Source organism: Tauraco erythrolophus, chromosome 11, assembly GCF_009769465.1.
Source record: "Tauraco erythrolophus isolate bTauEry1 chromosome 11, bTauEry1.pri, whole genome shotgun sequence".
NCBI classification, from domain to species: domain Eukaryota; kingdom Metazoa; phylum Chordata; class Aves; order Musophagiformes; family Musophagidae; genus Tauraco; species Tauraco erythrolophus.
The window spans coordinates 3,133,865-3,160,068 of NC_141475.1; the positions used below are offsets into that span (position 1 = coordinate 3,133,865).

The 26,204-nt window shown below is 45.4% G+C and overlaps 1 protein-coding gene across 1 annotated transcript; it reads right to left on the reverse strand.

Annotated features, from left to right (window-relative positions):
* Positions 1-1,238: 1,238 nt before the first annotated feature.
* DBR1 (debranching RNA lariats 1) lies at positions 1,239-10,870 on the reverse strand. Its single transcript, XM_086618189.1, has 8 exons — positions 10,674-10,870; positions 10,454-10,578; positions 10,288-10,368; positions 8,492-8,577; positions 7,057-7,281; positions 6,100-6,180; positions 4,358-4,503; positions 1,239-3,818 (listed from the first exon to the last, which is right to left on the reverse strand). Exons 1-8 carry the CDS (start codon positions 10,868-10,870, stop codon positions 3,140-3,142), a joined length of 1,620 nt encoding a protein of 539 aa, XP_086474315.1. The 3' UTR covers positions 1,239-3,139.
* Positions 10,871-26,204: the final 15,334 nt, after the last annotated feature.

Genomic DNA, 26,204 nt, shown 5'->3' on the forward strand with positions numbered 1-26,204 from the left:
GTCCTGAAAACACAGGACTTGGCTCAGACTAGCTACAGACTTCCCGAAAACGGGCTATTATTGCGTCAGCCCCCCTGTACTTCACATCCTGCGGCATGGGGATGCTCATTCTGTCAACCCCTTACTCCTGAACACAGAACTAAATGGGGAGGAGGTCAGCAAAAACATCCCAGGTCAGGAAAACCATCCCAGGTCAGGGTCCCGCACCTTAACCATGCCATTGCAAGGTAAACACCGGTTTGCCAGCTGTTACACATTCCAGAGGGTAATGGAAGCACAATAAACATGCTTTGGGATGCTGTCACAGGTTGACTTTAATAGCTTTCATTTAAAAAAAAAAATACTCGACTTATGAAAAAAAACAACCAATACTCTTTTTCTTTTTTTCCCTCTGAGTAGGTTAAAACACTTTGAACAAAATATCTGTGTGCTGGCTTGGATGAAACAGGTGAACACGTCTCTCAAGCACTTCACAGGTAACAGCAAAAACCTTTTCAGACTCAGTGCAAGTCTCATACACTGAAAAATCTGTGACACATGGTCTAACAGAGAAATGTTTTCCAGATGTTTCTCACCAAAATTTAAAAAGTCACAAGTTTTCAAAAACACTCTACAGCTTCTTTTTAAAGAGCACTGAAGACTCTGGGTCTTAAAAGCCAATTAAACTGTGTCAGTCTGCCTTGGTGTTTAACATACTCCAAAAAGTATTTGGTCTCTATTGGGAAGCTTCAAGTTGAGAGCTTCAACTGAATTCTGCGTGCAGCAGAGGATCTTGCTGACAGGGAAAATCCCAAATGGAGGAGAGCACAGCAGAGCTGGACATTTCAAACAGCAAAGAGGGTGTGAACAACTGCAAGAAAGGGCATAGTAACTCTGGATACATCAGACATGATTCGTACTCAAAAAGATTTTGTGTTGCTAGATGGATGCTGAAATATTTCATATATATATATATTAAAAAAATCTTTAAAGATTCAAAAATCAGTATTCTAACTTGTCAAAGTCTCCTGCTTTCTAGAAAGCCAAAACACATTTATCAGAAAGAGAGGGACATGGGACAACACACATCAGAAGAGTTTGCTTTAAAAACATACGAAATCAGACTAAAAAGTCTATTACATGTAGTAACCTACGTCCTCTGCTCCAGTTCCCAGAGAATGCGACAGCTGAATACCACGCTCGGATTTCTTGGGAGACTTTTCAAGTTCAAAACACACTTTATACTTAAAATACTTTATTTCCATTATAGTCTTCAGATCACGAGGCATGCTTAAGATTCTAGCGTTGCAGACCCAGGGCCCTTAAGGATACTCAGCCGCCTTCACTAACCCAGCTGATAGTTCACAGCTACTTTAGGTAAGCTGAGGGTTACACCAAACACTTCCAGGTTTTCATCACATTTTACCACAGTTCTCTTTGGTGGTGTTCTGACATACAGAGACACAGGAGGAGTATTAACAGGACCCAACTAATCATTTAGTAAACAAGATAGCATCCTCTGGGAAAACAAAACAAAACAACAAATGGGATGTTCATGGCCTCAGCCCACCAGTATGAAGCTGCTAATCAGAACTGTGGAGAGCATTAATTTTGCCATTTTCTAGCCCTTGAATACTTGTATATATTTTGTTTTCATAGTGAACTGCTGACAGGAGAGGAACCAAGATGAACCCCAAAACATGGAAGTGATTTTAAAAAACAGAAGTCTTGGTGTTAAACTGTATCCCAGCTGCATAACTCTCACTCACCAATCCATTTTACCCGTTGCTCCCTGTCCTGTTCCCTCTTCCTGTCAGTATGCTTTCTTGTCTGCAGTGCCTGCGCCTTCGAGGAGTAAGAGCACACAGGAGCTACCTTCTGCTCTCAAGAGCAGCACAGTCATGAGGAAGTCCCGCTCCGTCTGGACTCCGAAAGCTCAGCACAGAACACCAGCAGAGTTTGACAGGGTGAGTCTAATGACATATGCTTAAAAACATTGCCATTTTCAGCGGTAATTTTTGTTATCCTCACAGCCTTTTAGGCCACAGGAGTGCAATTTGTTTGCTAATAATTCAGGGAAAACTAGAACAGTAAAAAGAAAACTTCCGACTTCCAAGAGGGTCTCTATTGTGGCAGCTCCTCTCCTCCCTCAGCTGAAGTTACTTTGGAAGATTCAGAATTCAGTTGTAAGAATTCAACAAGTTACACGCTACTGAAAAGAAGTGGCAGGTGAAAACTCAGGCTAATGAGAACGGTAGGAGGCATTATTGTCTCAAGCAACTTATTATAAACGTCAACCACCAAACACAACACAGCCTTAATTAGTAAGAATTGAGCCAGTGATGATGACCACATTTAGGAAGCTGTTCAGCCTAACTACTTGGATTTTAATTTTAAGACATAGTTTTCAAGTTTTAAGAAACAGCAGACAAGTGAGCTTTTAAGAACAGAAATGCACGCTTCCATGGTACCCACAAAACTGTCATGATTCAAACCAAGGGATTTGGTTCCCTATCAAAACTGCAATTAAAAGCCAATACTGGACAATACACATTGTTTTGTTTATGACCAGGAAGTTTTTCTGTCGCATGAATACCACCAGAAACAAAAATCTTCCCTCTTCTATTGCTGTTTTGTTGTAGTGGGAATTCTCTTTTCAAATTTAGTTCCCAAAGTTATTGCGCATTCTACTTTGTGTTAAAAGTTCAGTATAAAACAAGACAAAAGCAGTAAAATGAAATCGTTCAGTCAGACATCCTCTCCCTTTGACTTCAGCTATAGTTTGAGAGTTCTTGTCAGACAAGCACGGTGTATCTTGTACAGCAGTTCAGCTGAAGACACGCAGTCTACACTGATAACTGAGAAATGAAGCAAAACCAACTGATTATACACGAGCTTTAAATCCTTCGGCAAAGTACTCTGTTGGAAAAGTCTGCTTCCGACTTGGATGTTTAACCCAAGTTAACCTGGTTGTTTAAACATCCATCCCTTGGATGTTTTAAATCTTCTTAGCTGTGAAAGGTACATACAGCCTCTTCAGCTTAAGAAAGTAACACAACTAAGATCAAGTCACATTAAAAGCACGAGTAGTCCACTACAGTTCTCACCACCTTCCCACAAAAAGGTAGGGGGAGAACTTGGTTATACATCACATGAAGTATTACTCCGTTTTATCTTCATCCTCTGCAGCATAGATAGCTTGATTCCTTCTCTTGATTTTTTTAACGCCGCTGTTCCCATTTTCATTACCGCCGATGCGCTTCAATGGTCTCTCACTTAAGCTCTTCTCTTCCACCTGCTTACTCACGCCAGATTTCTCCAGTTCCTCGTTAGTGGAGTCCATAGCATCATCGGACGATACCGCCATGGAATCTGGCATGATCCGGATGTCAGAGAAACTTGCAGAAAAGTCAGGAGGATGATCAGGGGAAGGATCTACAGAACACGTGCTCAAGTCTTCCTCGCCACCTTCTTCATCCAGCATGATTTCATCTGGATTAATGGATGAAAGTCCAGAATTATCCGTATTATATTCGCTGGGTTCCTCTGCTGACCCAGTACTGTCCATCTCCTCCTCCTCCTCCTCCTCTTCATATTCACCTCGTACTGAGCCCTCTTCTTTAGCTTGCTGGATCCTGTCATTGATGTCAGTGAGGCCAAACTGGGCACAAAACTCAGTGGTCTGTGGATTGATGGTATGAACTGGTTCCACGTGTTTTTGGGGCTTGCTGGGATCATAACAAGCAGCTGTCAACGTGAAGTTACAGGGAATTTTGAGGTTGTGATTCAGCTCTTCCAACACCTCTTTGATGGCTTCTTCTGTCGCACTGTAATCCCACCTAAATAAGTGTATAAAGTTCAAATGAGTGTAGCTAGTCAAAAGGTATTTATTATTCCCACTGCACAGAGAAACTTTTAAAGACAGCTAATAAATTCATCTTAAATAGACACCTAATTCCTCAGATGATTTTTCAGGAAAGTATATTACTTTTGCTCAACTCTGAGATTCCCGTCTCCCCACCAAGGATTTGTGTATTATGTCAACCCACAAACCCAACATTATTCACCGCCCACTCCCATAATCCAGCCTGATTTTAGTCTCACAGTCTAACTGGCAAAATGATCAGCCACTGTGTGTTTTTTGCCCCTCAAATGGTGGTATCTCAGTTTGCAAAACAAAACTAACTGTGCCTGTAGAGCAGCAAAGCAGCTGGATGCTCTAGAATACAGATCCTGTCAACATCCCCTGTTTTCCAAGGCACTTAGCAAGTCCTACAGGCACTACAGACTGCAGAAGAGAAAAAACACAACTCTACAGTAAGTTTACTTCCAACCCAGCAAAAATCACACTTTCCTCTCTACTCTACACACAACTTACTTTGCATGCAGGCCATTCTTTTCGGGCATGTTCCATGAGCTCTGGGTCACGTTAATAAGATTGTTGGTGGCCTTGAGGACTGCAATCCACTCAGCATCGTACTCCAGCGAGTCGCCTGCATTAGGATCATGCTCTACGTCTATGATCTTTTTTTTTTTTAAAAAAAAAAAAGCATAAAACAGGCAAGGTGAGTTACTTCTCTTGACACCAGAAACGGATTAAAAGTTTCAAGTGTTATTTACATGATACACAGTCCTAATTAAGTTTTGAGTACACTGAGCTAGTGGAAGTTCTCTCAAGTTAGTAAAAGTTTGTAGCCAGAAGGGAGTAAGAAAAGACAATCAACAAAGGTAAAAGGCGTTTCTGTACATTAAAAAGCAGGACGCCCTCCTCCCTGCTGCCAACTACTGGACAGTTATGCAAGTCAGAAACCAGAATTTGCCCATTAAGCTCATGCCCCCTTCTAAGCAGAAACACATCAAGAACTTATAGCAACAGTTACTCTGCTGTATAAACACGCATTCTTAGCACAGCAATGAAATTAACATGAAATATTTTTAAACTCTTTCAACAGCTGACAAATTGAAATCCAAATCACTTGGTTTTCAGTGACATTAACCCGAATCAAACCATTCAGTTTAGTCAAACTGCACTAGTCAGGCTCTGATTTTAAATAACCCATAAAGTAATTCAACCTTTTAAGGTAGTCTTAGGAAAAAAAAAAACAAACAACAAAACGACACTTTAAGACAGAGCTACACACAGGTGGATCACCACATTGCTGGAGGTAGCACTACTCCCAATCAGTTTTGCTACAGGATTTTAAATGTGGACTAGCACTGTACCTTTGCACAGCAAAATCCCATCCTCAAACCCTCTGCCATCTTCAAAAGGTAGCTACTAGGGCAAAGGGATCCCACCACACATCGAAAAGACAGATAAAAAACCGTCTTCCCCTTTAAACTGACAAATAAAAGCTCCTTTAAAGTAAGACTAGGACACTTGACTGCATTTGAAGAATGCGCTGTCAGCAGCTCCCTCTCACAGCAACGGATTTTAGATTCATCCATTTGAGATTTTACAGATGGCACCCCAGGCACCACACACAGGCCACAGATATGAGCATTGTTTCACTCTTGGCAAATCAGTTTGGCACTCATATTGAAAATTCCCACAGCCCAGACCTCCTACTCGGCCACCGCCCTTCCTAGCCAAGATATGCGCCAAACAAAAAGAAGCAGAGCCATTCTCTCACACCAATTCCTGCTGGAATTCACAACACTGAAAGGAAATTACAGTACTCAATTCGGGACTCAATCCTGTCTCAATCCATGAATCCAGATCTGAAGAAGGAGGCATGAGCTGACCTAAATTAAACTGTGAAAGAAGAGGAGCCTCAAGATGGGCTTTCTTCTTAAGTTTGACAGTTGACAAAAAAACACAGGAGGAGATTCGGTTCAGGTTAAAGTAGAGCTTCTCCTCCAATTATGTCAAGTGCTCGTTCTAAGATGGAAGAAACCAGTTGGAATAAGCAAACATCGTGCCTGCATAACAGGATGTAAAGTCTGCTTGTTTCAAGACAATATTACACAAAGACCGTTCCACACATGCACCATTCCTAGTTTATTTCCAATGCCTCCGTTTATCAGAACTACTCTGCAGCTTATCTTTAAGCACAGCATTTAGCAGCCCAGACAAGTGAAGCCCTTAAAAAGTGAAAACCCACTGCACATGGTCATCACCTGCAGAAAGTCTCGGTGCGGCAAGCATTTATCCAGAGCCAAAAACTTTGTTGCTTTTGGTAGCTCTTCTTTGGAGTTTGTCTAGAAAACAAACGGTGTTAACACAGTCGTTAGCAGTTCTATGAAATTTGACCATTCTAAAAAAGTTATATAGAGAGATTAAAAGGCATAATTTATATAGAAAAACACTTGCTGAAACAGAAAAATCAGCATGGGGCTATAAGAGAGGGACGGAAGGACAAAGGGAAAGGCAGAATTCACTGGAAGTCCAACAGGAAGCTGGATGCAGATGACAGCAAGGTAAGAGAGCCACACTTCATCCTTAACCAAGGCAGCTGAGCACACCCGGCCTTCAAACCAAAAGAAAAACTTTAACATAATTGCAAACAGACTGGTTGAGTCTAGAAGGTCTAGAGTTACATTTTTACAGCTAAATAACTTGCAAAGGGGAACAGCAGGTCACACCACTTTCAGGAATAACTCAAGCCAAGAGAAATTTCAATCCACAGGGGCTGGTTTCTGGCTTTACCCAGGCCACCAGACAACTCCATCTGCCAAGCCTTGCTACAGGCGTTCTCCCATCCCCGGTTAATCACAATCTTCTTTTCAGACGCTCCTCTACCACCTTGTTTTGAAGTTGTCTCCTTCCCCAGTAAAATGGGAGAGTGCTTTTCTAGAAACTTAAATTACAAAGTTTCAAATGCAGCAGTTAGCTATTTCACGTTGTGCCTGCGGAAGATTACATAGTCACACTGCCGATTTATAACATCACTTTAACTTACATCAGACTATGTAGTAGTCTCAACATCGCTTAATGTTCTCCAGCTTCAGCCGAGTTTCAATAACTGAGCAAAAACATTAAGAAGTTGCTTTTCTGGACACAATTACCTGCACCGGAACTCTAAAATGTGCTTGGGACACACACACTATGGATTTTCCCCCCCCACACACCTTTACCTGGTGTTGCATGAAAGCTGCAAATTTAACATGAAGATGTGCTGAGAACCAGTAGGTGGGTTTCAGATGCTGCAGAAGCTCTGAAGCAGCAGGGCTTCCTAACGTGTTGCTCTCCACTTCTTGACGGAAGAAGGATTTCATTTTAAGAAGCTGCTTCTTGTTTCCATAGTGATATATGCTCCGAGGCCAGTCATGTGACATAAATATATCAATCGGACGCTTCAACTGCCAAGCCAAGACGCAAACGATATAAATAAAACACATGAAGAGGTTTCAGAATGCACAGCACAAGATGGAGCATGTGCAACAGTAGGTGTTCTACCTCAGATGAGATACAGAGCTAGCTGTGACCAGTAGCCTCACTTCTAAAGGCCAGGAAGTACACCACTGAGCCCTGTCTTCCAGATGGCCTCTGAAAACGTCAAGAGGCTCCATGGTTTATACTACACCTTCTTGGGACAGTCGGCTGTGTTTAACACATACTGCCTTATAAAAAAGATCCCATCATCACAGTAAGCGTCAGACACTCGGGAAAAGACTTAATTGCAGCTCTAGAGCAAGTTCTCTATCCACTATCAAAAGCATCTTCTTCCTCGGGAACTTTTTGAAAGCTTTGTTTAAAAGAGATAATGGCTAAGCACGATATTCCTTCTCAAAGGAAGCACCCCTCAGAAGTCTAATCAATGTCTTAAGTATTTCCCAGTTCAATATTCAGCATATTTCCACTGGCTGCATCAGAACACGCTTCTAGACAAAACCCGAGTCCACCTAATAAGAAACTCACAGGGAAATGCCTCAAACCCTCTACAAGAAGAGCAAAGCTTTGTGCTCTCTTCAGCATCCCTGTATCTACTGAACACTGAGGTGCACTGCTGCAACCTGAACAATCGTTCTTGAGATGCTTATAAATACGTGTATCCATACCACAACCCCGGCCAAACGGAGCAGCCCTTGTGACAAGGCAGAGAGCAGGCAACAGCTCAAAAATAAACCTAATCCGTCCTTTGAATTTCTTGCCCTGGAGCCAAAAAATACTTCAGCCACAGGAATTTGGGACCCGCTCGTTCAGCTGTATGTTAGACAAGGCAGCATCCATCTCCCTAAAACTAACACAAAGATGGAACAGAAGCGTGTAGCTGGAGCACCTTCCATTCTATGAATTTTACCCAATTAAACAAAAAACCCCACACCTGCCTGGGCCTGATTCAGATCCAATTTGCACTGCTATGCAAAGCACTGGAGATATTCAGCAGGAATAACAATGGAATCACAGCCAGCATAAAACGGCCTGTTGAGATTAGCTGAGAGTTTTTAGTAAAATCTGCTATCCAACAGAGTATTGCTGAGAATAGCTTTAACATCTTACTTCTAAATTAATGAAAACCATTTCCCACTGTTTAAAAAAAAAATAAACAAACCCAGATTTTTCACCAACCTGCTTGAGTTTGAAGACTTCGATGTTCCTCACGTGGTAAGCGCTTCTAATTGTTTGTTGATTGTATGGTGGACACTCAAAGTGGCCTGAAACATTGAAAAAAAAACAGTAATTGCCTTAATCAGTAGTTCCCTCCTGTTTGTAAGCTAGTTTCTTAAATGTCCAGAGCAATCCCAAATACAAGGCTGCCGATAACTGAAGGACATACTGTGTTTTCTTTATAGGAGGCCTACACCAACAGGCTGCTAACTTCTTTTGTAGGTGAAAAATGTTGTCTAAACATTGTAAAAATGTGTTTGCAACAACAAGCACTTCTTCCACTCTGTGTCTTGTTTTCATAAATATAGAGAATACAGTAATCATAGAAACAAAAACCGGGAGTTTGACCAAATATTTAATACCCAGGACTTGTCTGACACAAGTAACTTCTGGCAGAAGGATTTGTGTGCTTAATTCCTAAGCTAGGTTTTGTACCTCTCTGGTGACAGAACCCCCCTCGTTACTTGCCCACACTCCTGACCTCCACAGTTATGCCACGGAGCCACGTGCCATCACATATATAGGGAGCTGCTCGCTGCACAGCCATGCGATACATGTATCTACTCATGGCTACACATGCAAACGTACTGGCACAGCCAACGAATATTAGGCAGATAGGAACAAGTAAAAGATGGGCATCGACATAGGGAGAGCACAGAGCCACCCTCTATGAGTGGTCAGCAACCAAAACGTAGTTGGGACATAACAATTCAGAAAGAGGTAAAAACTAAAAGATCACGAAGCGCTGCATGAGATCTGACTCAGGCTCCTGGTGCTGTGATTTGTTGTGTTTCTTCAAGAGTGCTGCCACCAACCCCGAAACTACAGCTTAACAGATTCAGCAGCAGCTTAAACACGCCTGTAACTGCCCACAGGCACCACAGACTTTAGAAGTGCAGACATGCACCCTGTCAAGAGGGATGTAGTCTCCAATTTGGCCTTGGGACAAGAAATCTGAACGTCTAGCAGAGCTCCTACATACTCTTAAGAACAAAGAGAAAAATTACCTTTTAGTCGTAAGCATTATTGCCAAAAAATTCTTATCTCCCACATGCAATACTCAGACATGCAAACTGTACGCTTGGTAACAACACATTTAATTAGCACTGATAGGTATGAGACAGAACCAGGTGTTCTAGAAAACTAGCTCAGTACTTTGTGACTTGAAAGCCACCTGCAAAGCTCCTCTGAATAGTATGTTACTAAAGACAACATTACTGTACGGTAATCACAAATAAGAGACTGCTATTGCGTGTGTTGAGGAGACCAGAAAGACTAAACTATCTTCTGTTTGTTGACACCAAGTATCATCTGTGACAAGGTTTCTGTCCGCTGATGGAGACCCTTCCAAGGAAGGACTCTTCATACACATAACAAGGAGGAGCTGATCTCGAGGTGTACTGACACTAAGCCTCAGCTCAGGACAGCACATTTGTGTCATATCACACTTATAAATCGACTCTGTCACACAAGGAAAACTATACAGTCTCGCATCGCACGCTACAAGGAGACTGTCATAGAAACACCAAGGCTGTTCCAACAGGAGCAACATTCAAAAGGCACGCTGCTTCCTGCTGTGGCCGCCAGGCAGCTACCGATTCATCTACCGTCTCCAGAAAAACCCGCGTGTTGCGCCAAGAGAGGCTTCCAGCGTAAGAGTCGGCTCACAGAACAGCCGGAGCCTGCGGCCACGGCTGCGGCCCAGTGCTCCCCGCCCCGCTGCCCCCCCGAGTCGGGCCCGCTCTGTCTCGCCATACCTTTCCGGTAGTCGTGAGACTTGAAGATGCCCGAGATGCCGCCGATCCTCACGCCGCGGAACCGAACCACACCCGCGTAACCTAGGGAAGACGGGAGCGCGGCTCGTCACCGAGAGGGCGGGCCAGGGCAAGGGGCGGGAGGGGAAACGCCGCCGAGGGACCCTACCGAGGTAATAGATGTTGGGCGCGACCCAACCGCCGTAGGGCAGCTCCTGCAGGTGGTTGGACGCCTCGTGGTTCCCGCCGATGAACACCGTGAGGACCGGGGCTTTCTTCTCGCCGGAGTAGTACCTGCGGGGACACGACAGCCGCCGTAGCGGAGCGGGCCGGGCCAGGCCAGGCCAGGCCGGGCCGGGTGGGACAAGCCCGGGCCGGGCGGCGCTCACCGGTAGAAGGTCTGCATGTGGCGGTACTTGGCGGGCACGGCCATGCAGCGCAGGTCCGCCTCGTTGCGCACGGCCTGGAAGTCGCCGCAGCAGAGCAGCAGGTCGGGCCGCACGTTGTGCCGCCGCTGCAGCAGCTCCAGCGTCTCGTACATCTTGTCCAGGGCGCCATGGCAGCACCCGGCCACCGCCACCTTCATCGCCGCCGCTCCTCTCACCGCGCATGCGCCGCGCGCCTCTGCCGCGTCACCGCCCGCGCCTGCGCACCGGGATCGGGGCCGGCACCGCCTCCGGGACGCCGCCACGCCCCAGCCCCGCCGCGGTCACGGTCACGGCCACGCGTGGCCGGGGCAGCCGAGCTTCACCTGCAGTGAAACTGGCCCACGGGGTCGCTGCTGCGCTTCCCCCCCCCCCCCCCCCCCCCCCCCCCCAACACCCGTGGGGAGGAGTCGCGCCACCGGCGGGAGGGACCTGCGCAACGGCGCCGCGTCTCCCCGGGAAGGAAGCTGCCGCGGCAATTAGCGCAACAGTTCGCAATAAATTAAAACGGCCCGTCACCGCGTACGCGGTGCCGTTTCAGAAGCTTCTGACGCCTTTGGCGGTGGGGCAGGAGATGCTGCTCAGCCTCCCCCTCCGCCATAGAACGCGCCAGGTGCTTCTCTCCAGAGGCAGAGCGGTGGGATGCAGCCCGCACCGCTCCTGCCAGCCCTGCAGGGAAGCAGCGAGAGCTTTCCTTGTTTCCCGTGGCGTGGCGGAAAAGCCGACGAGCGAAGCGGCGGCGGAGCAGAGGGAGCAGTAGCTGTGCATGCTTTCTCCTGACGTTTGTGCCAATAAAAGCCAGGCTTTGGGTTTGCAAAGGACATTCCATCCCTGCAGTGCTTTTGTCCTGCCACTCCAGATTCGGGCAAGCGTGTTTTCAGCAGAGCGAGGCGCTGGCTTCTTGTAACTCCCTCACGTGCACGGGCAGGGTCAGTCGGTGACTCTGCCACGGCGATGCCATCAGGCGGGGTACAGACTGTCGGGCTGCCTCTTCTGGACAGCGGCGATTTCCACATTCCGACGGGCACTGAACTGGATCACTGGGTGGTATTTCTGTGTCACATAATAAAACCACTCCAGACTTTTTCCACTGTTCAGGAGTTTTTTTTAACAGTCTTGAGGGATTGAAGAAAATTGCAATAACATAGTTAAGCATTAACTTGCCACTAGCTTACTCTGTAATCATGGAACCAAGCAGACATTCCTGTTGCCCTACGATAGCAACTATTACATAATGGCCTCTCTTTTGATACTAAGAAAACACGAGTGTTCTCTAACACATTTCATAACTTCACAACGTTGGGTTACTATGTGTTCTTTGGGGCTCTCCTCCAAGCCCAGCTGAAGTGGAGGGAAAAGTTCCTCTGGCTTTCAAACCCCACAAGTCTTCAGAGTAGAAGTGCATGCAAAAGTGTTCCTGGGCGCACTCGGCGCTCTTGCTAACTTTGCTGAGACTTACCCAGACGTAGTGTGAGAACTCGGTCAGTCCCGTGCATCACCTGGGAAGGGTTTCCAGCTTCTCCGGGGAAGAAGAGCAGCCCCTCACATTTGCCACGTCTCAGACTTCCTGAAAGGAAGCAGGTCAAGGACAGAAAAGGTCCATGAGTCTCTGGAAGATACTACCTTACCCAAGAGAGACCATCTTGGGGAGCTTCCTGAGACTGCCAGCATGTGCAGACTGCCAGCAGATGAATCCTTAAACTGCCAGCAGATGCTTCTCCTGCCTACCCAAGTTCATCCTCAGTCAGTCAAGGCAAGCTGATACTGTAATTGTAATTCCTGGGTTTGTTAGCTTGGGTTCATTTCTCATATTCCATGTGCCACGTACTCCAAGTGAACTGGTGCACAGTAAAGTCTATAAGGTTTTTTTATGTTATAGCATTTTAGTATTTTTACACTATTTGTTATGCATCTCAACATCCCTAATTTAACTCTGGGTGTTCACCGAGGAAAACTGCTTGGAACTTTCCACAGCAGTCAGACCACAAAGGGAGGCAGGCATGCGACTATTTACAGGGTAAGTAGTGGCAAGTTAATGCTTAACTGTATTATTGTAATTTTGTTCAGTCCTTCAAGACTGTTTAAAAAAAAACATGTGACTGAGGCGCAGGTCTCCTCCACCATATGACTAATGCATGTTTGGCTTTGGATTGGGCTTTGCAGTCACAGTCCCTTGCTTGGACGTGCTCGTGCATTACATCTCGTGGAGGACCAGTTCCACAAGAGAGGACCTGCATTTCTCTGAAGGGATGGAATGCACACCCTGTCCTGTGCACCAGGCCAAGGAACTGTGAGGCAGAGAAGGGAGAGCCCCAAGAAACAGGCTCAGATCAGTGGATTGTTGGAGTGGGAGGTATTTGCCCTTTTGGCTGTTGCCTGCCTGCACTGATCAGTAATCTGCTTGTTGTTTTCCTCCTGAGCTAACTATGGTCATTTAGAGCCATGGAAGTAGTTCAGTTTTCCTCTCCAGAGAAACGAGGAAGAATGAAAGGCATCCTAAGGGGCTGCGGATGACAGGGTTGCTTCCCTCGTCTCTGAAAATGGAACAAGAGGGAGACTTTCCTGCCAAATGCTTTCAGGCACTTTTAGAAGATGCTAAAAGATTTCTAGCACGTTTAGAAGATACTAAAATGGGGAGGAATAGCAAAAGGGAGGCCTCTGCAGCTGGTTTTTGGGGCAGGATAGTGTCGCTGAGAAGGCAAGTACAAGGGAGAAGTGGTGGGACAGTGAATATGTTTGTGAAGGAGAGGGAGATAAACTGGAGGTGTGAAGGACAAATCCGATGTGTTCCAGTGAGATTTTGGGACGTCCCTGTAAGACACGTGAGAACACGGGGTCGCAGGTTGGCGTGCCTGTGCGTGTGACTTAAGGAAGACGCTGTTGCAGCCACCTTAGGAAAAGACTCCATGAGGTTGGCCTAAACATCCCAAGGCTTACCTGCAACAAACTGGTTTAGTGCCTTTGGGCACCTCTTTCCCCCCGTTTTGTGCCTGATAATTGCAACAAAACACACTGCCCAGCCAAGGCCCGCTCCGGGCCCAGCCGCTGAGGCACGGCAGTTGCCTTCCCCTTCCAGCCATACTTCGGGTTTTTTCCCCCCTTCTTAATTTTTACCTTTTCTCGGAGGCGCCCGCCACGCTGTTTTCCGGAGGGCACCGCTAGTGGCCTCGACCCAAAGAGGGCTGAACACCCGCCGAAGGCGAGAGACGAAGCCACCGACCGCGTTGCTGGATGTCTCGAGGGGCTGAGGGAGAACAAAAACCGCCATCCGGGACGCCCCGTCCCGGTGAACGGCCGGGCCGGGCCGGGCGGCGGTGAGGGCCGCGAGGAACCGAACGACGCCGAACGGAGGCGCCGGTCGCCCCCTCACAGCGGGGCGGGCGCGGCGGCGGCTGCTGAGGAGAAGGGAGAGGAAGGGGCGCGGCGCGTGCACGCGCACGGGGGCGGGGGGGCGCGCCTCGGGCACGAGCGGGCTGAGGCGGGAGGGGGGGCGGTGGGGGCGTTCTCCCCCGCCCTTCCTCCTCCTCTTCAGCGCGGGCAGCGCCATTCCGCTGCCGCCCCCTCACAGCCCGGCCTCGACCTGCGCGCCCGGGACTGCCCGCCCGCCCGCCGCGCCTCCAGGGCGGGGCCCCCCGCCGCGCGGAAGGGGCTGGCCGGGGCGGGTGGCAGAGCGCGCCCGGCGGCGGGAGCGGCGGTGCCGGCATGGGACGGGGCGCTGCCCCGGCGGGTAGGTGCGGGGCGCCGGGAGGAGGGGGCGCCGGGAGGAGGGGGCGCCGGGGCCGGGGCCGAGCGGCGCTGGCTCTCCGCGGCTGCGGGCAGCGGTTTCTCCTCTCGGGGCCCGGCGGCGGGGGCAGGTGCCGGGCGGGCCCCGGGGTGGGGGGGGTGCCGGTGCGCCGGCTGTCGATGGTGAACCGTGCCGGCGCGGCGCGTCCCGGCGCTGACGGTCTCCGGGAGGGAGCCGGGGGCGGGGGTCGCCGTCCCGGGATGAGGACGGGCGGGGAGCGGCGGTGGCCGCGGGGAGGGTGGCGGGGGCCGCGGCTGTGGGACGCGGTGGTTGAATGGAGTTACCAGGTAACACCCAGGGCGAAGGAGGAGGAGGAAATACTTTTCGCATCGCACGCGTTTGAGTTGTGAAAACCGCTACGGCGCGGTGGGGTGGAGGCCGAGGCTATAAATTGTCTCAAAAAGAGTTTTGACAAAGTGCTGAGAGGCGTAACGGCTTCTAAGCGCGGTGATCCGGGTGTGGGTTCCCGTTCGGGATGGCCCGGGGCTACCAGCTGGAAAGCAGGAGGTTAACGCCAGCTTCTACTTGGGCTGCTCGGTTTTTGGGAGCGCTTGCCCCAGGGCCCGGGGTAGCCGCACCTCTGACCGTCAGTGCAGCTGTTAGTACGCGGTCACGAAAGTAGGGTTTTTATTTTTTTCTGGAGTGTTTCTTTGTGAGTAAGAAAGGGAGCAGCTTTGGCTACAAGGCTCCCTGGTTCACGGGCGGACAAATCCAAGATTAAGTTGAGCATTAACTCGTAAAATTCAGATTGAATAACTAGTGGAATAAATTACCGAAGGACGTGTTCCTGCTGGGGTAGTTCTCTCTGAAGGTCATCACAGGCTGCGCTGGTCTCAAGTAATGTAAATATTTTTAAGCTCAGGATTTATTTTATTACCTCTGTTCTTCACACTAAAGAAGGAAGCCCTGGAAGACGTGCTGTTCTGTGCCCCCATCTTTCCCATAAAGGCAGGCTAGCAGTGCAAAGGGAAGAAGCCAAGAGAAGAGGCAGGTAGTCCCCAAGCTGAAGTGCTGCCTGAAAGGCTGGGTATGTGTTTCTTGGTGGTGGTCTCATGGCTTTACCTCGTGTGAGCTGATACCTGCTTTGGGCAATAAATTTTCCAGGCATTTACTTAAAATAGCTGCCTCCTCTCTTCATTATTACTTGTGAATCTCTCAAGCTTGCTAGGTCTGCTCTCACAGATTGTGTAGGGAAAAGTTATATTCACGAGAATTTTGAAGAGACTGTCAGCACTGTTAGACTTCTCTCTGTTTTGTAAAATTATGTGTTTAATGTCTGCTGGATTCTGAGAAGCTGAAGCAGGAGACAGTGTGGTGGTTTGTTTGTTTGTTGTTTTTTTTTTAGTATTTGTATATCTGGAAATAGTAGTGTTGTGTATCAGTTGAGTATGATTTACATTTGGCTTCATATAAAATCAAAGACATTCAAGTTCCCTGATGGCATATAGCCAGTTTCCACTGCCTAGGCCTTTGTAACCACTATTGTGTGTCATATTATATTGTACTCATGATTTGCACAGAGGTGCAGTTTTCAAGGTAGCTATGGGCAAAGTTGATTCATGTGTGACTACCAAACACTGAAGAGATTCACTGGTAAAGCATCTGTTTAATTTCCTTCAGCTGCAGTGTGTGGAGCAGGTGATGTGCATACTGGCAGTTCAGAAATCTCTATAGTGGAGCCCTGTGACCCAACACTAACTGCTGGTAGCCCTGGTGATACAAATATGATGCTACAGAGTAGAATTTGTTTTTTCCTTTTATTATTTTTTGGTAAGGACCTTTCTCCACCCTTCCTGTGGACACCTCTCCCCCTTGACTTACACAGAGAACATGACTTTAAACAGTAACTGTGAACTTGGTGTATCTTGGTCCAGCACAGTCTTGCTTAACTTCCTTTGTACAAATGTTTTCCAATACTCTTTTTACTTAAACCATTGCATGCTGTTCTTCCTCCGTTAAGCTAGGTTTTCTCCTCTTACACAGAACTGAACTTTTCTGAAGACTAAATTAGAGCTTGGATCTTGTGCTCCAATTCTGTCAGAAACCCAACAGCAAAGTAAAACTGGGAGGAGGGGAATTTCTTCATTCATAATTAAGATGCTGTCTTAAAGAGCTGGTTTCAAGCGTGTTATGGGACGAGCTTCCACCAAACCTCACTGTTGTATTTCCTCTGCTGCTGATGTCCCTGGATCTGATTTGCAGGATTTCTGATGTACGATTGTCAAGGCAGTTGCAACTGAGCAGGTGCTGTGCCTTGACCACATGAAACATTCTATAATGTCACATACTTTGGAAAATCAGACCTGAAGCACCAAAAACTGATCTATTCTTTTTGTCACAATTCTTGCAGGGTAAAATGAGGATAATGCTGGAAAACAAGTTAGTGTTTAAGTAGTATGTAAATACTATTCTGATGGGTAAATTAATAATTCTGATTGCAGAATAGTGTATGAGTAGGATGCAGCCAGCAATACCTGAGTTTAACAAGCTTGCTTGTTACAGGTGTAAAAATGACTATTCATTTAAATTAATATTTAGATTAATGAATGTAAACACTCCTGTTCACTCAAATCAGAATAAGGGAGTCTTGTCTTTATTTGGTTTTCTGTTTCTTGTGTGTATTGCTTGTCTTCTCAATCTGCTTCTGTTTAAATACACAGGGAAAGAGAGAGAAAGGGATGGAAGTTCTGGTTTTGTTTTGTAAAGCTCCCTGGGTGATTAAAGAAACTGGGGAAATTACTTCCTCTGTCTTACTGGGATGTCAGACTAAAACACCCTTAACTTTTCTTGATAGAGGGAAGAGGGTAGAAAAGTTATGCTCCCTTAAATTACGCGTTGCTTTGATCACCCCGATCTGTGCCTCTGGTGTGGCTTACCAAAGTCATAAGCAGTAAAAGCTGTAGCAGTGCCAGGCTTCTTGAATGCTAGGACATGCTGCACCTTTTGGCGTAACTTGTTACGTTCCAACAGCTGCTCCTCTTCAGAGTGCGAGATGGAGGCTGGCAGGAATGGGCTTGTGGAAGGTATGACTGGTGGGAATGGCTGCTGGCTTTTTACTCCTGTGGTTATGCCTCAGAGGAGAGGATGGGCACACAGTGTGGAATTGGAGTCTTTCTCCCCAGCTTGGCGTTTCACTGTCCTCATACCTGACCTGTGGAAGAGCTGTAGGACTCCAGCTGGGGCCAGGTATGGGCTGGGAACTGCGATTACCCTGGAGAAAGGAATGGTCACCTTAGGCAAAGAGAACTTTACTGAATGCATGAGGAAATAAGTGAATAAACACAAGTGTGGCAGAGATAAGACATCAGGAAGTCAGACAGGACAGCAATGAGAAATGCGTGAGCTCTGAATAGATGGTTAGTGAATGAAAATGGTTTTTTTACTTGTTGGTTATTAAATTCAAAATTTATTTTACCCTGCAGATGACTAGCAGACAGCTAGTCTGCTATGGGGGAAGTTTTACCTAACTTGCAAGTAAGCTTCCACGATGGCTTTAGGGAATCTATGGATTGTAACCTTGACATCACCAAGGATTAGTGACTGAGGGAATGCCATCTTGGACACAACTCTTCCTTCGTTATCTTAACGCTTCAATGAAATCACTTTAATTTGTGTAAAGTAATTGGATACTGTTAATACTAAATTAACTGATTCCAGGGAAAATAAGTGTCTCTTTCTGTATAAGGTTATAAACAGCCAAGAAATGTGTTACTTCATCAAGCTGGCCTCTGCTCTGAGCCTCGCTAATTATGTGCTTTTGAATCTTGTTCACTCTCCATGTTTTCTGGTTAGTCACCTTATTTTCTGTTAGCGTGACAAAGCTCAGTTAGGCTTATGCTTCCTACAGTTGTTTTTTTTTAATTTTTTTACTCATGCCTTGCTAAGCTTCAACATGTCTGTTAATGTATTGGAGGCCTGTTAAATGAGCTAAGATTAAATGGTAGTTCTATACAGACATGGGGCTGGAACAATAATTAGTTGGCAAGTTATTTATACTTAACAGATTGGTGTTATGTGGAAAAACTGTGTGAGCTTTTACTCTCTTGCTGTCTCATTTGTATAACTGGAAACTAGTCTCATGGGACACAAATTCCTGTCTGGTCAGTTTTAGTTCCAAGTCTCTGTGTAAAAGGAAAGTTGAAGAAAGGTATTTCAGAAAAGCTGAAAAGGGTGAAGTCTTTCTTGGTGTTATTAACTATCCACCTCCCCAGCTGATACCTGTAATGACAGATGGTGCAAGGCCCATGTGTTGGTTCTCCACAACAGGGTTTCTAACTGGTGTTCAAGGACCCTGCATGCTGGTGTTTGTGAAGGGTATAGCAGCACTGAAACCTTAGATAGCCCTGTGACTTAACCTGCAGGAATCACACTGAATAACACTGCATTCACTAACTGCATGTCAGTATTTCAGAACAAAAGTTCAGAGTCTAGTACCAGGTTTATTTTTTTAAAAGTGTAGACTATTGTTATTGACACCAGCCCACTTTTTGAGTGTTGGGCTTGCTTTATGTTGCTCCTGTAAACGTGGAGAGGTTATATTTAAGTGTTCAGGGATTTATTTTTTTAGGGGTAAATCTACTGAAACATATTTTTCCTAATAAAAAATTTGACTTCTCCAAAACCATACTGACTGTGAAGCAGTATTTATCATCCTGTTGCAGACAGTGATTCTCAAGGTCATGTCTACTTGGAAGCCTGCCTTGATAAGTGCTGCCATTGCAGTGACCTTCATGGGTCACTGCAAGAATGCTGAAGTCCAGCTTCAGCTGGTAAAGTCAGATGGTCTGAAGCTGTTTGACAAGAAGGCACAAAAGACAAGAAAATATTCTACTGTTTCTGGATTTTCAGAGAGAGTTTAACAAAGAACTTTGTTAATGCTTCTTGAAATGAACTCCTGTGGAGTAGGAGCATAGCTTTTTCAGTAATCAATACCTATAGGAAGAACTGTCAAGTTTTCTAGTGAAGAGTCATCACTAGTGGAATCCCAGAAGGATCTATCTTCAGGCTTGTATTGCTGTGGAATGGAGTGACAGTATATGCTGAGAATCACAAAATTAGGATATCAGGAACAAAAGGTGGCTGGAGTTGCAGCAGGTTCTCACAGTACTTGGTTGTAGGCAAGTGGTACTTGATACTAGTAGATACGAAATAGCCTGCACAGGGAGAAACAGCTAACTGTCTATGATGAGCTTTAAAGAATCTGGGCCATTCAGGAAAGAGATCTTTTAAGTAATGCAGATAAAGCTCTGTGAAACTCTATCAGCAGCAGTCAAAAAAAAAAGGTAAATACAAGTGACGGGTCTCTAGGAAAAAGAGAGGGAGCAAAACGAATGCCATGTAATAAATCCATGTTGTGTTTGTATAGTGAATAACATAGCCCCCTCAAAGTTAGGGGCAGATATTCTCTCCTCTCCAAAGTGTTGTGGTGAGATTAGGGAAAAACACAGAAGAGCGTGATCAAAGCAGCTTTTGTAAAAAGAATAACCAAATAGACCAGAGCTTAGTGTAGAAAGTAGGTGATTGAAAGCAGGATGGGTGAGAGGAGGGGTTATGATAGCAATTTGCAACTGTGGGGATATGAAGCAATTGCTCCCTGTTTATTTTGGCACCTAACCGTGGCAAGAATGAAAGGGCATCAAGTGGTGCCCAAGGAAAAGGTGGTAACTTTTGTCAAAGGAAGTATTAAAACATGACCCCTTGATTCCCCAGTGCCTTTTTGGGTCTGTGACATCCTTTGACGAGAAGTTTCACAAGTTTTGTGCACGTGTGTTTGTTTTAACCTGTTTCCTGTAGCCTTGCGTGATCGCACCTAGTCCTTGTGTTGGACAAGGTGAGCAGTCAGACCCTGGCTACTCTTTCAATGCCATTCTCGTTTTGTAGAAGGTTATTATATTCTTCCAGTCTGAAACGCTTGGTCCTGCTCAGTCATTCCTCACAGACAAGCTGTTCAAGACCTTTGGATGGTTCTTGTTGCCCATCAGAAAGGGGCTGAGACTGAGAGAGAAAATTCTGCTGAGACTGTTTGAAAATTTTGGTCTCTGAGAGTGAATACATTCCTTTTGCATAGAGCATTCTATCAAAAGATCCCTGCACGCTTTACAAAGGACAAACAGTATCATTGTTTCCTCTTGAAAGATAGGTAGCAGGAGGGACAGAAGGCATGAATGAACCTGGGTGGTTGCAAGAGCAAGCACTTCAGAATGTATTAGCTGAAAGCAGCGAGGCTTGGAGGGGCAAACCATTGTACAGTGACAAAAAAATTGTTCCTGAATGTGGTTTTTATCTGTTTGGGATGTTGTGCACAGTTTGGGTTCCTGCATCTTTGTGTGTAGTTGAATCAGAAAAGCTTATGAGAGGGGCAATGGGATGATCAAAGGTACAAAATGGCTTCTATACAAGAACAACTGAAAGAGTGACGACCAATAATCCTGGAAAAGAGAAGGCAGACCAATAACATGGATTTCTGCAAACTCCGGAATGCTGTGGACAGTATGTGTACAAGTCTGGTGTTCATGCTCTGTTTCAGTATAAGATTTTGATGTATTGAAGCTGGTGAGTGACAGAATTAAAAGGGGTGGTAGGTGGTAGAATAACACGTCAAAAGATGGTCTGGATGCAAAAAGTTTCTGTGGAATCCAGATGCCCAAGCACATGGGAAGGAAATCCTTTGAAAGTTACGAAATACACAGAAACCGTATCCAGCTTCAAAATTCTCATGAGCTGAGAACAGTTGGAGGCCAGGAGGGTGCTCCTAGGAAATATCGTATGTCTTTTTCTAATACTATTCTTTGAGCATTGGCATACAGCCACTGTTGGAGACAGATACAGTTGTTCCTGTGTTCTTGTTTAATCCTGAAGGGTGGGATTTATCTAATGTAACTTGTCCTCTCGAAATTAGATTTTTTTTGTTAAGCTCGGTGGGATGATTTCCTTTTTGAGGTGCCTGCAATACGTAACACTTCATTTCTAGGTAGCTTGCTTGATTTAGATGAATCTCACTTCCTTTCTGTGTGTGTGTTGTTGTTTTTATGAACAATAAGGAATTACAGACAGAATTCAGAAAAGGACTATAGCAATGACTTGGAAGACATTTCCCTTCTAGACTGTCTCTGGTAATCCTGGAAAAGGCTAAGAGGTGGTTTGATTACAGTGTGTCAGTACTTGTAGGTGAGGAATTTTCTCTTCCTGAAAGCTTTAAGTTAGCTTAAGAAAGCCTGATACCTGTTTGCTGGAACCTGATGTTAAACACAACTCAAATTGGAAATAATGACCCCTTTTCTATAGTGCTTGTAATTAAACACTGAAGCACTTAGGCATGTGAAGAAAACCTGGGTTATGAGAGAAGTCAGGATTTGTAGCCATCATGATCTGTTGCAGTCTCTAAAGCATGAAATAGCTTGGTGCTAAAACCTCTTAAAACTGAGCTCAGGATGGCTTGCCAGGGTCAGTGGTGTAAGCTCCTCTAAAGCTGAAACTTTACAGGTGCAGTTGTAAGTGGTTTGTTTTACCACTTTGCTGTAACATGTGCATGTGTGTCAGATTCCTGCTGGTCATGAGGACTGAGAAGTTATCACAGCTGCAGTTCCCATGTACAAAAAAAGTCCTTTTGAATTAACTAGATGTGCTGCCACTAAGGACATCAAAATGTTATAAGCTGTAAATATATAAGAAATGCAGGACAAAGGAGCGACTCAGATCTTTTTCTTCTGGACTTCTTCAGTATAGAAAGAAAAGTTACTCTTTTGAGTCTCCTGTTTAAACTATTTTGGAATGTAAATTGTGCAAGTGATAGCAGATTGTAAATCAGTTCCTTTGTGATGGAGTTCAAAATATTTTATGTAAATGGCTCATTGTAACATTTCTGCTGAATTCAGCAGTGGATTTGTTACAAAAATTTCGTACCTCAGCTACCACTGATCTGATTCTACCATAGATGGAGCATCTGGTGGTGTTTTTAACACTAGATTTTCAACGATATTTTTTTTTTAGTGACAATATAGAGTGCTGTGTAACATTACTAGTCATGTAAACCCTATGGATTCTGACAATGGTTGACTGGGCCACTGGAGAAGCAACCACTTGGCTGTGTGATCAGGGACCCTTTGGATTTCATGGAACGGGGATCGGTGTCAGCTCCTTTACAAGCTGCAGAACAGCACCTCATTTTTTTTCTGATCTCTATCCTCAGAGTGTGCATTTGCAGTGTGCTTTTGAATATTTAAGTTTCCTGTGTTCTGACTTGAGCCAGGTGGTAAGAAAAGTAATGATACATCTCAGTCCAGTATCATTCTGTAGTGGGTTTTAAAATTAAAGAATTTGAGTAGAAAATTAATATTCTTTTTTTTCCTATTATTTGACTACCAAAGACTGGCTGAAAGTCGTGCTTTGCAAGAAAACATTGCTATGCTATTTACCTGCTTTTGTCTTCTATAACCATATTTGTTTGGTTCCAAATCTGCTTTGTTCAGTCAATTGTAAAAAAAAAAAAAAATCAGGCATTTCTAAAGAAGAGGATGCAGTTATATGCTGCTTTTTGGCACCATAGACTCCTCTAAGAGGGTAAGGCCTGACACCTGATTACATACCTAGGATGATACTTCTGAAACCATACTGATGGCTGTCCAAATGGCAAAACTATTGTTCTGTCTTTTACAAGAATACCAAACTATAGCGCTTATCCTACCACCTCTTCCACCAGAAATGAGCACAGTTGCCTAGTGACACCCATGCCATGTGCAGGAAGAGCTAGTTTACTCCATACTGCATATTATGGTGGCTTCTGACTTCTGATCACTAATAATGTTGCTAATGCTGGATATAGGTGTTTGAGAAGACTTTTGCCTAATTTGAGACTTTCAGAGGCAGTAAAGGCCTATCCTGTAGCCTTCTAGACTTCAGTTTCCAAGTAAGTCAAGCGCTGGCTGACAGTCCCCATCCTAACAGATTGTCATTGTTCAGCTATTTAACTTTGGCATAATCTTTGTATGAATAGAATTTCTTGTGTGTCTTATAGAATAACCTTTTATATCATTAGTATCTGCAATAATTTTTTCCTTTGGAAAGTGATTCATGTCATCTTGCAGATAGGAAAGACATAAAGCGTTATTCTGCAATCACACAAGAAACCCTATTCATTCCTAGTTTATGTTGTGAAGCCAATCCTGTATCCTCAGGGTTGGAGTTAGTTCCGTGGCAGCAGGCCTAATTGCAGAATCTCTCTGCAGTGTATCTGAACTGAGAGCTGTTCTGGAGCCACAACTGGAATGAAACGGCCGGCTGAGAAGAACGAAAATGGGTGTTTCTTAATGCTTTCAGTCTTTCCATTGTTGCTGTTCATAAATAGCAGGTTTTAGTCACCAACTGAAAGTCACAACAAAAGCCCATTCAAGCTAAGCCTGAGACCAGGTTCCCTGATCTGGGAACAGGAATGCTCCTCTAGTAGGTTTTGTCTTGCCTAGGTTTGCATGCTGGATCACGTTCGATGGATCCCTGTAAAACAAAGCTGCAAGCTGAGCAGGTGCAGCCTTGGTCAAGCTGGTAGAGAAATGCATTTGTGCTGCCTATACAATGTCCTTTCCTTTTTTTTTTTTGTTATGGTCTTGCACAGGTGGAGTCAAGTACTGCAGCACCTTGACTAACCTTAGCGTGTTTTTGCAGACAGCAATAAGGGCAGTAGCTAATGTGCCCTGAGAAGGCCTTATAGAATCATGGAATGGTTTGGGTTGGAAGGGACCTCAAAGATCAGCTAGTTCCAACGCCCCTGCCATGGGCAGGACACCCTCCAGTACACCAGGTTGCCCAAAACCTTAGTTTACCTTAGTGAATCTGGTTGATAAAAAGTATATCAAGTTTTTGATATTGATTCTTTGATGACTTTGTTCCCTGACACAGCAGTAAAAGGTGGTGGTGACGGAGACAGGAGGTAGCAGTCTTGTGTTAGGCTTGACAAGCTTGTGTCTGGATTCCATCGATTCCTGGGTGTGATAGAACCTGAGAAATAGACAAATTGGGAAGAGATTAGGGAATGCAGCGAACGTGGCTGCAGGGCCTGCCTTATACTAAAGCAGAAAGGGCTGTCTGTTTGTAACGTGGCTGAGCACTGGCTTAGGGCATAAGCACCCAAAATTATTTGGGAAGTATAAAGTAGAGGTGGTGGGAAGAGCGTTGTTATTGGACATAGCTGGAAATGCAAAGTCGAACTAAAAAAGAGTCAGTTTAGATTGTGAATCTGGGAGACCTTTTCGTTGAAGAACTCCTTGTGGAATAACCTTACCGAAGCAAAAAGCTTCACTGTTTGAAGGCGGCTTAAAGGGTTGGAGAAGCTGACAGTCTCAGTGGGAGGGGTACATGTGTAGGGAGGAAATTACCCTTGCAGTCATATAGGAGACAGCAAGTCTAATACATTATTTCTCTCATTAGAAGTAACTTAATCAAGATGTAATTATTTCCCAAATTAAGTATAAACTTAGACTATTCTTCGCTTGTAAAAAAAAAAAAAATAGTCTCTCCTTGCTGTGTAAGACACAGAGGGAGGAAGGAGCTCTGAGAAAGTCCTGTGCTTTTTCAGAAGCAATATTAGTTCTTCATCAAATCTGCTCCTGAAGACCTCTACTTTCTCTGAATATTATACAACTTTTATTTCAGGAAATGCCGGAAAGCTCGTTTGTAGTTGATGGAGGCTCAGAAAAGGACAAACAACAGACCTCTTACCCTGGATGTGTTAGAAGGCACTCTTTAGGGAATTCATGGATCATTAGACCTTTTGGAGGCATGGAAGCCTGGGGTTTCCTGTCTGAACAAAGCCTATGAAGTCGTATAAGATGAAGACATTAGGGAGTGAATACTACTTTTTTTTTAACTGTGGCTCTGATTCAGCAGAGCATTTAGCACACCTGATAGTGAAGCCTGAGAGTCAGTGACTGAAGGGTGTGGAGTCTTATTACCTGGGTTTATACCTGATGGTATAAGCACCCCGGGGTTCAAAAACGGTTCTGTTTACGCCCTTTATCCCCTGGCACCCTGACTCACTGCTGCAGCTGGGGCACACCTCATACCTCTGATCATCCCTCTGGAAGGCCCTCCCGTGCCTGGGGGCTTTGGGGCAGTGCCAGGGGGTGCAGAGGGGAGCAGTGCGGGACAGGCGCAGGAGTGCACTGAGGAGCTGGCCCTGGCACAGCGTGCAGCTTGGTTTGATAGGCAGGTGGCAGCCTGTTGCAGGTACCAGCGTGGCAGTTGGAGCAGCTCGTCCTTGGTCTTGAATGCAGTCGTTTCGGTGCTTCGTATAACCCAAAGAACAAATCGGGCGGGTTTCTTTCCAGCGTGTGATTTTACCTACTTGCAGTGAGCAGACATGGCATGTTACGAATTCTGTTGAATGCTCTGAACTCTCAATCTCAAATTAAGGCACATGTGAATGTCCAGCAGTCTTGTGCTATCCCCTGTTCTTGGTTACAACAGCACCAAACTCTAAGGTGCTTCCCCTTTTGTGTGATATGATTGTACGGGCTTATGAACTGAGGTAGGTGGGATGTAGCAGATGGAGGGCAGTCCTTTCATCAGATGCAGGTCTGGCCTTTTGCATAGTGCTAGGTTTTTACCTTTGAAAACAAAGGAGACACATGCTGCTGTGTGACTTAATCGTGTTTTACGAAATGTATTTCGGTTTGTACAGGAATAGAGGATGCTCAGAATTTCATTGGACTCTATTAAAT

What these genes read in the sequence shown, in the direction of transcription:
- DBR1 (XM_086618189.1), bottom strand. Translation starts at nt 10,870, where the DNA reads ATGAAGGTGGCGGTGGCCGGGTGCTGCCATGGCGCCCTGGACAAGATG. An exon ending in GCCCAACATCTATTACCTCG is followed by an intron (nt 10,369 to 10,453) that starts GTAGGGTCCCTC and finishes CGTCTTCCCTAG; the next exon opens with GTTACGCGGGTGTGGTTCGG. An exon ending in AAGAATGGCCTGCATGCAAA is followed by an intron (nt 3,819 to 4,357) that starts GTAAGTTGTGTG and finishes ACACTTATTTAG; the next exon opens with GTGGGATTACAGTGCGACAG.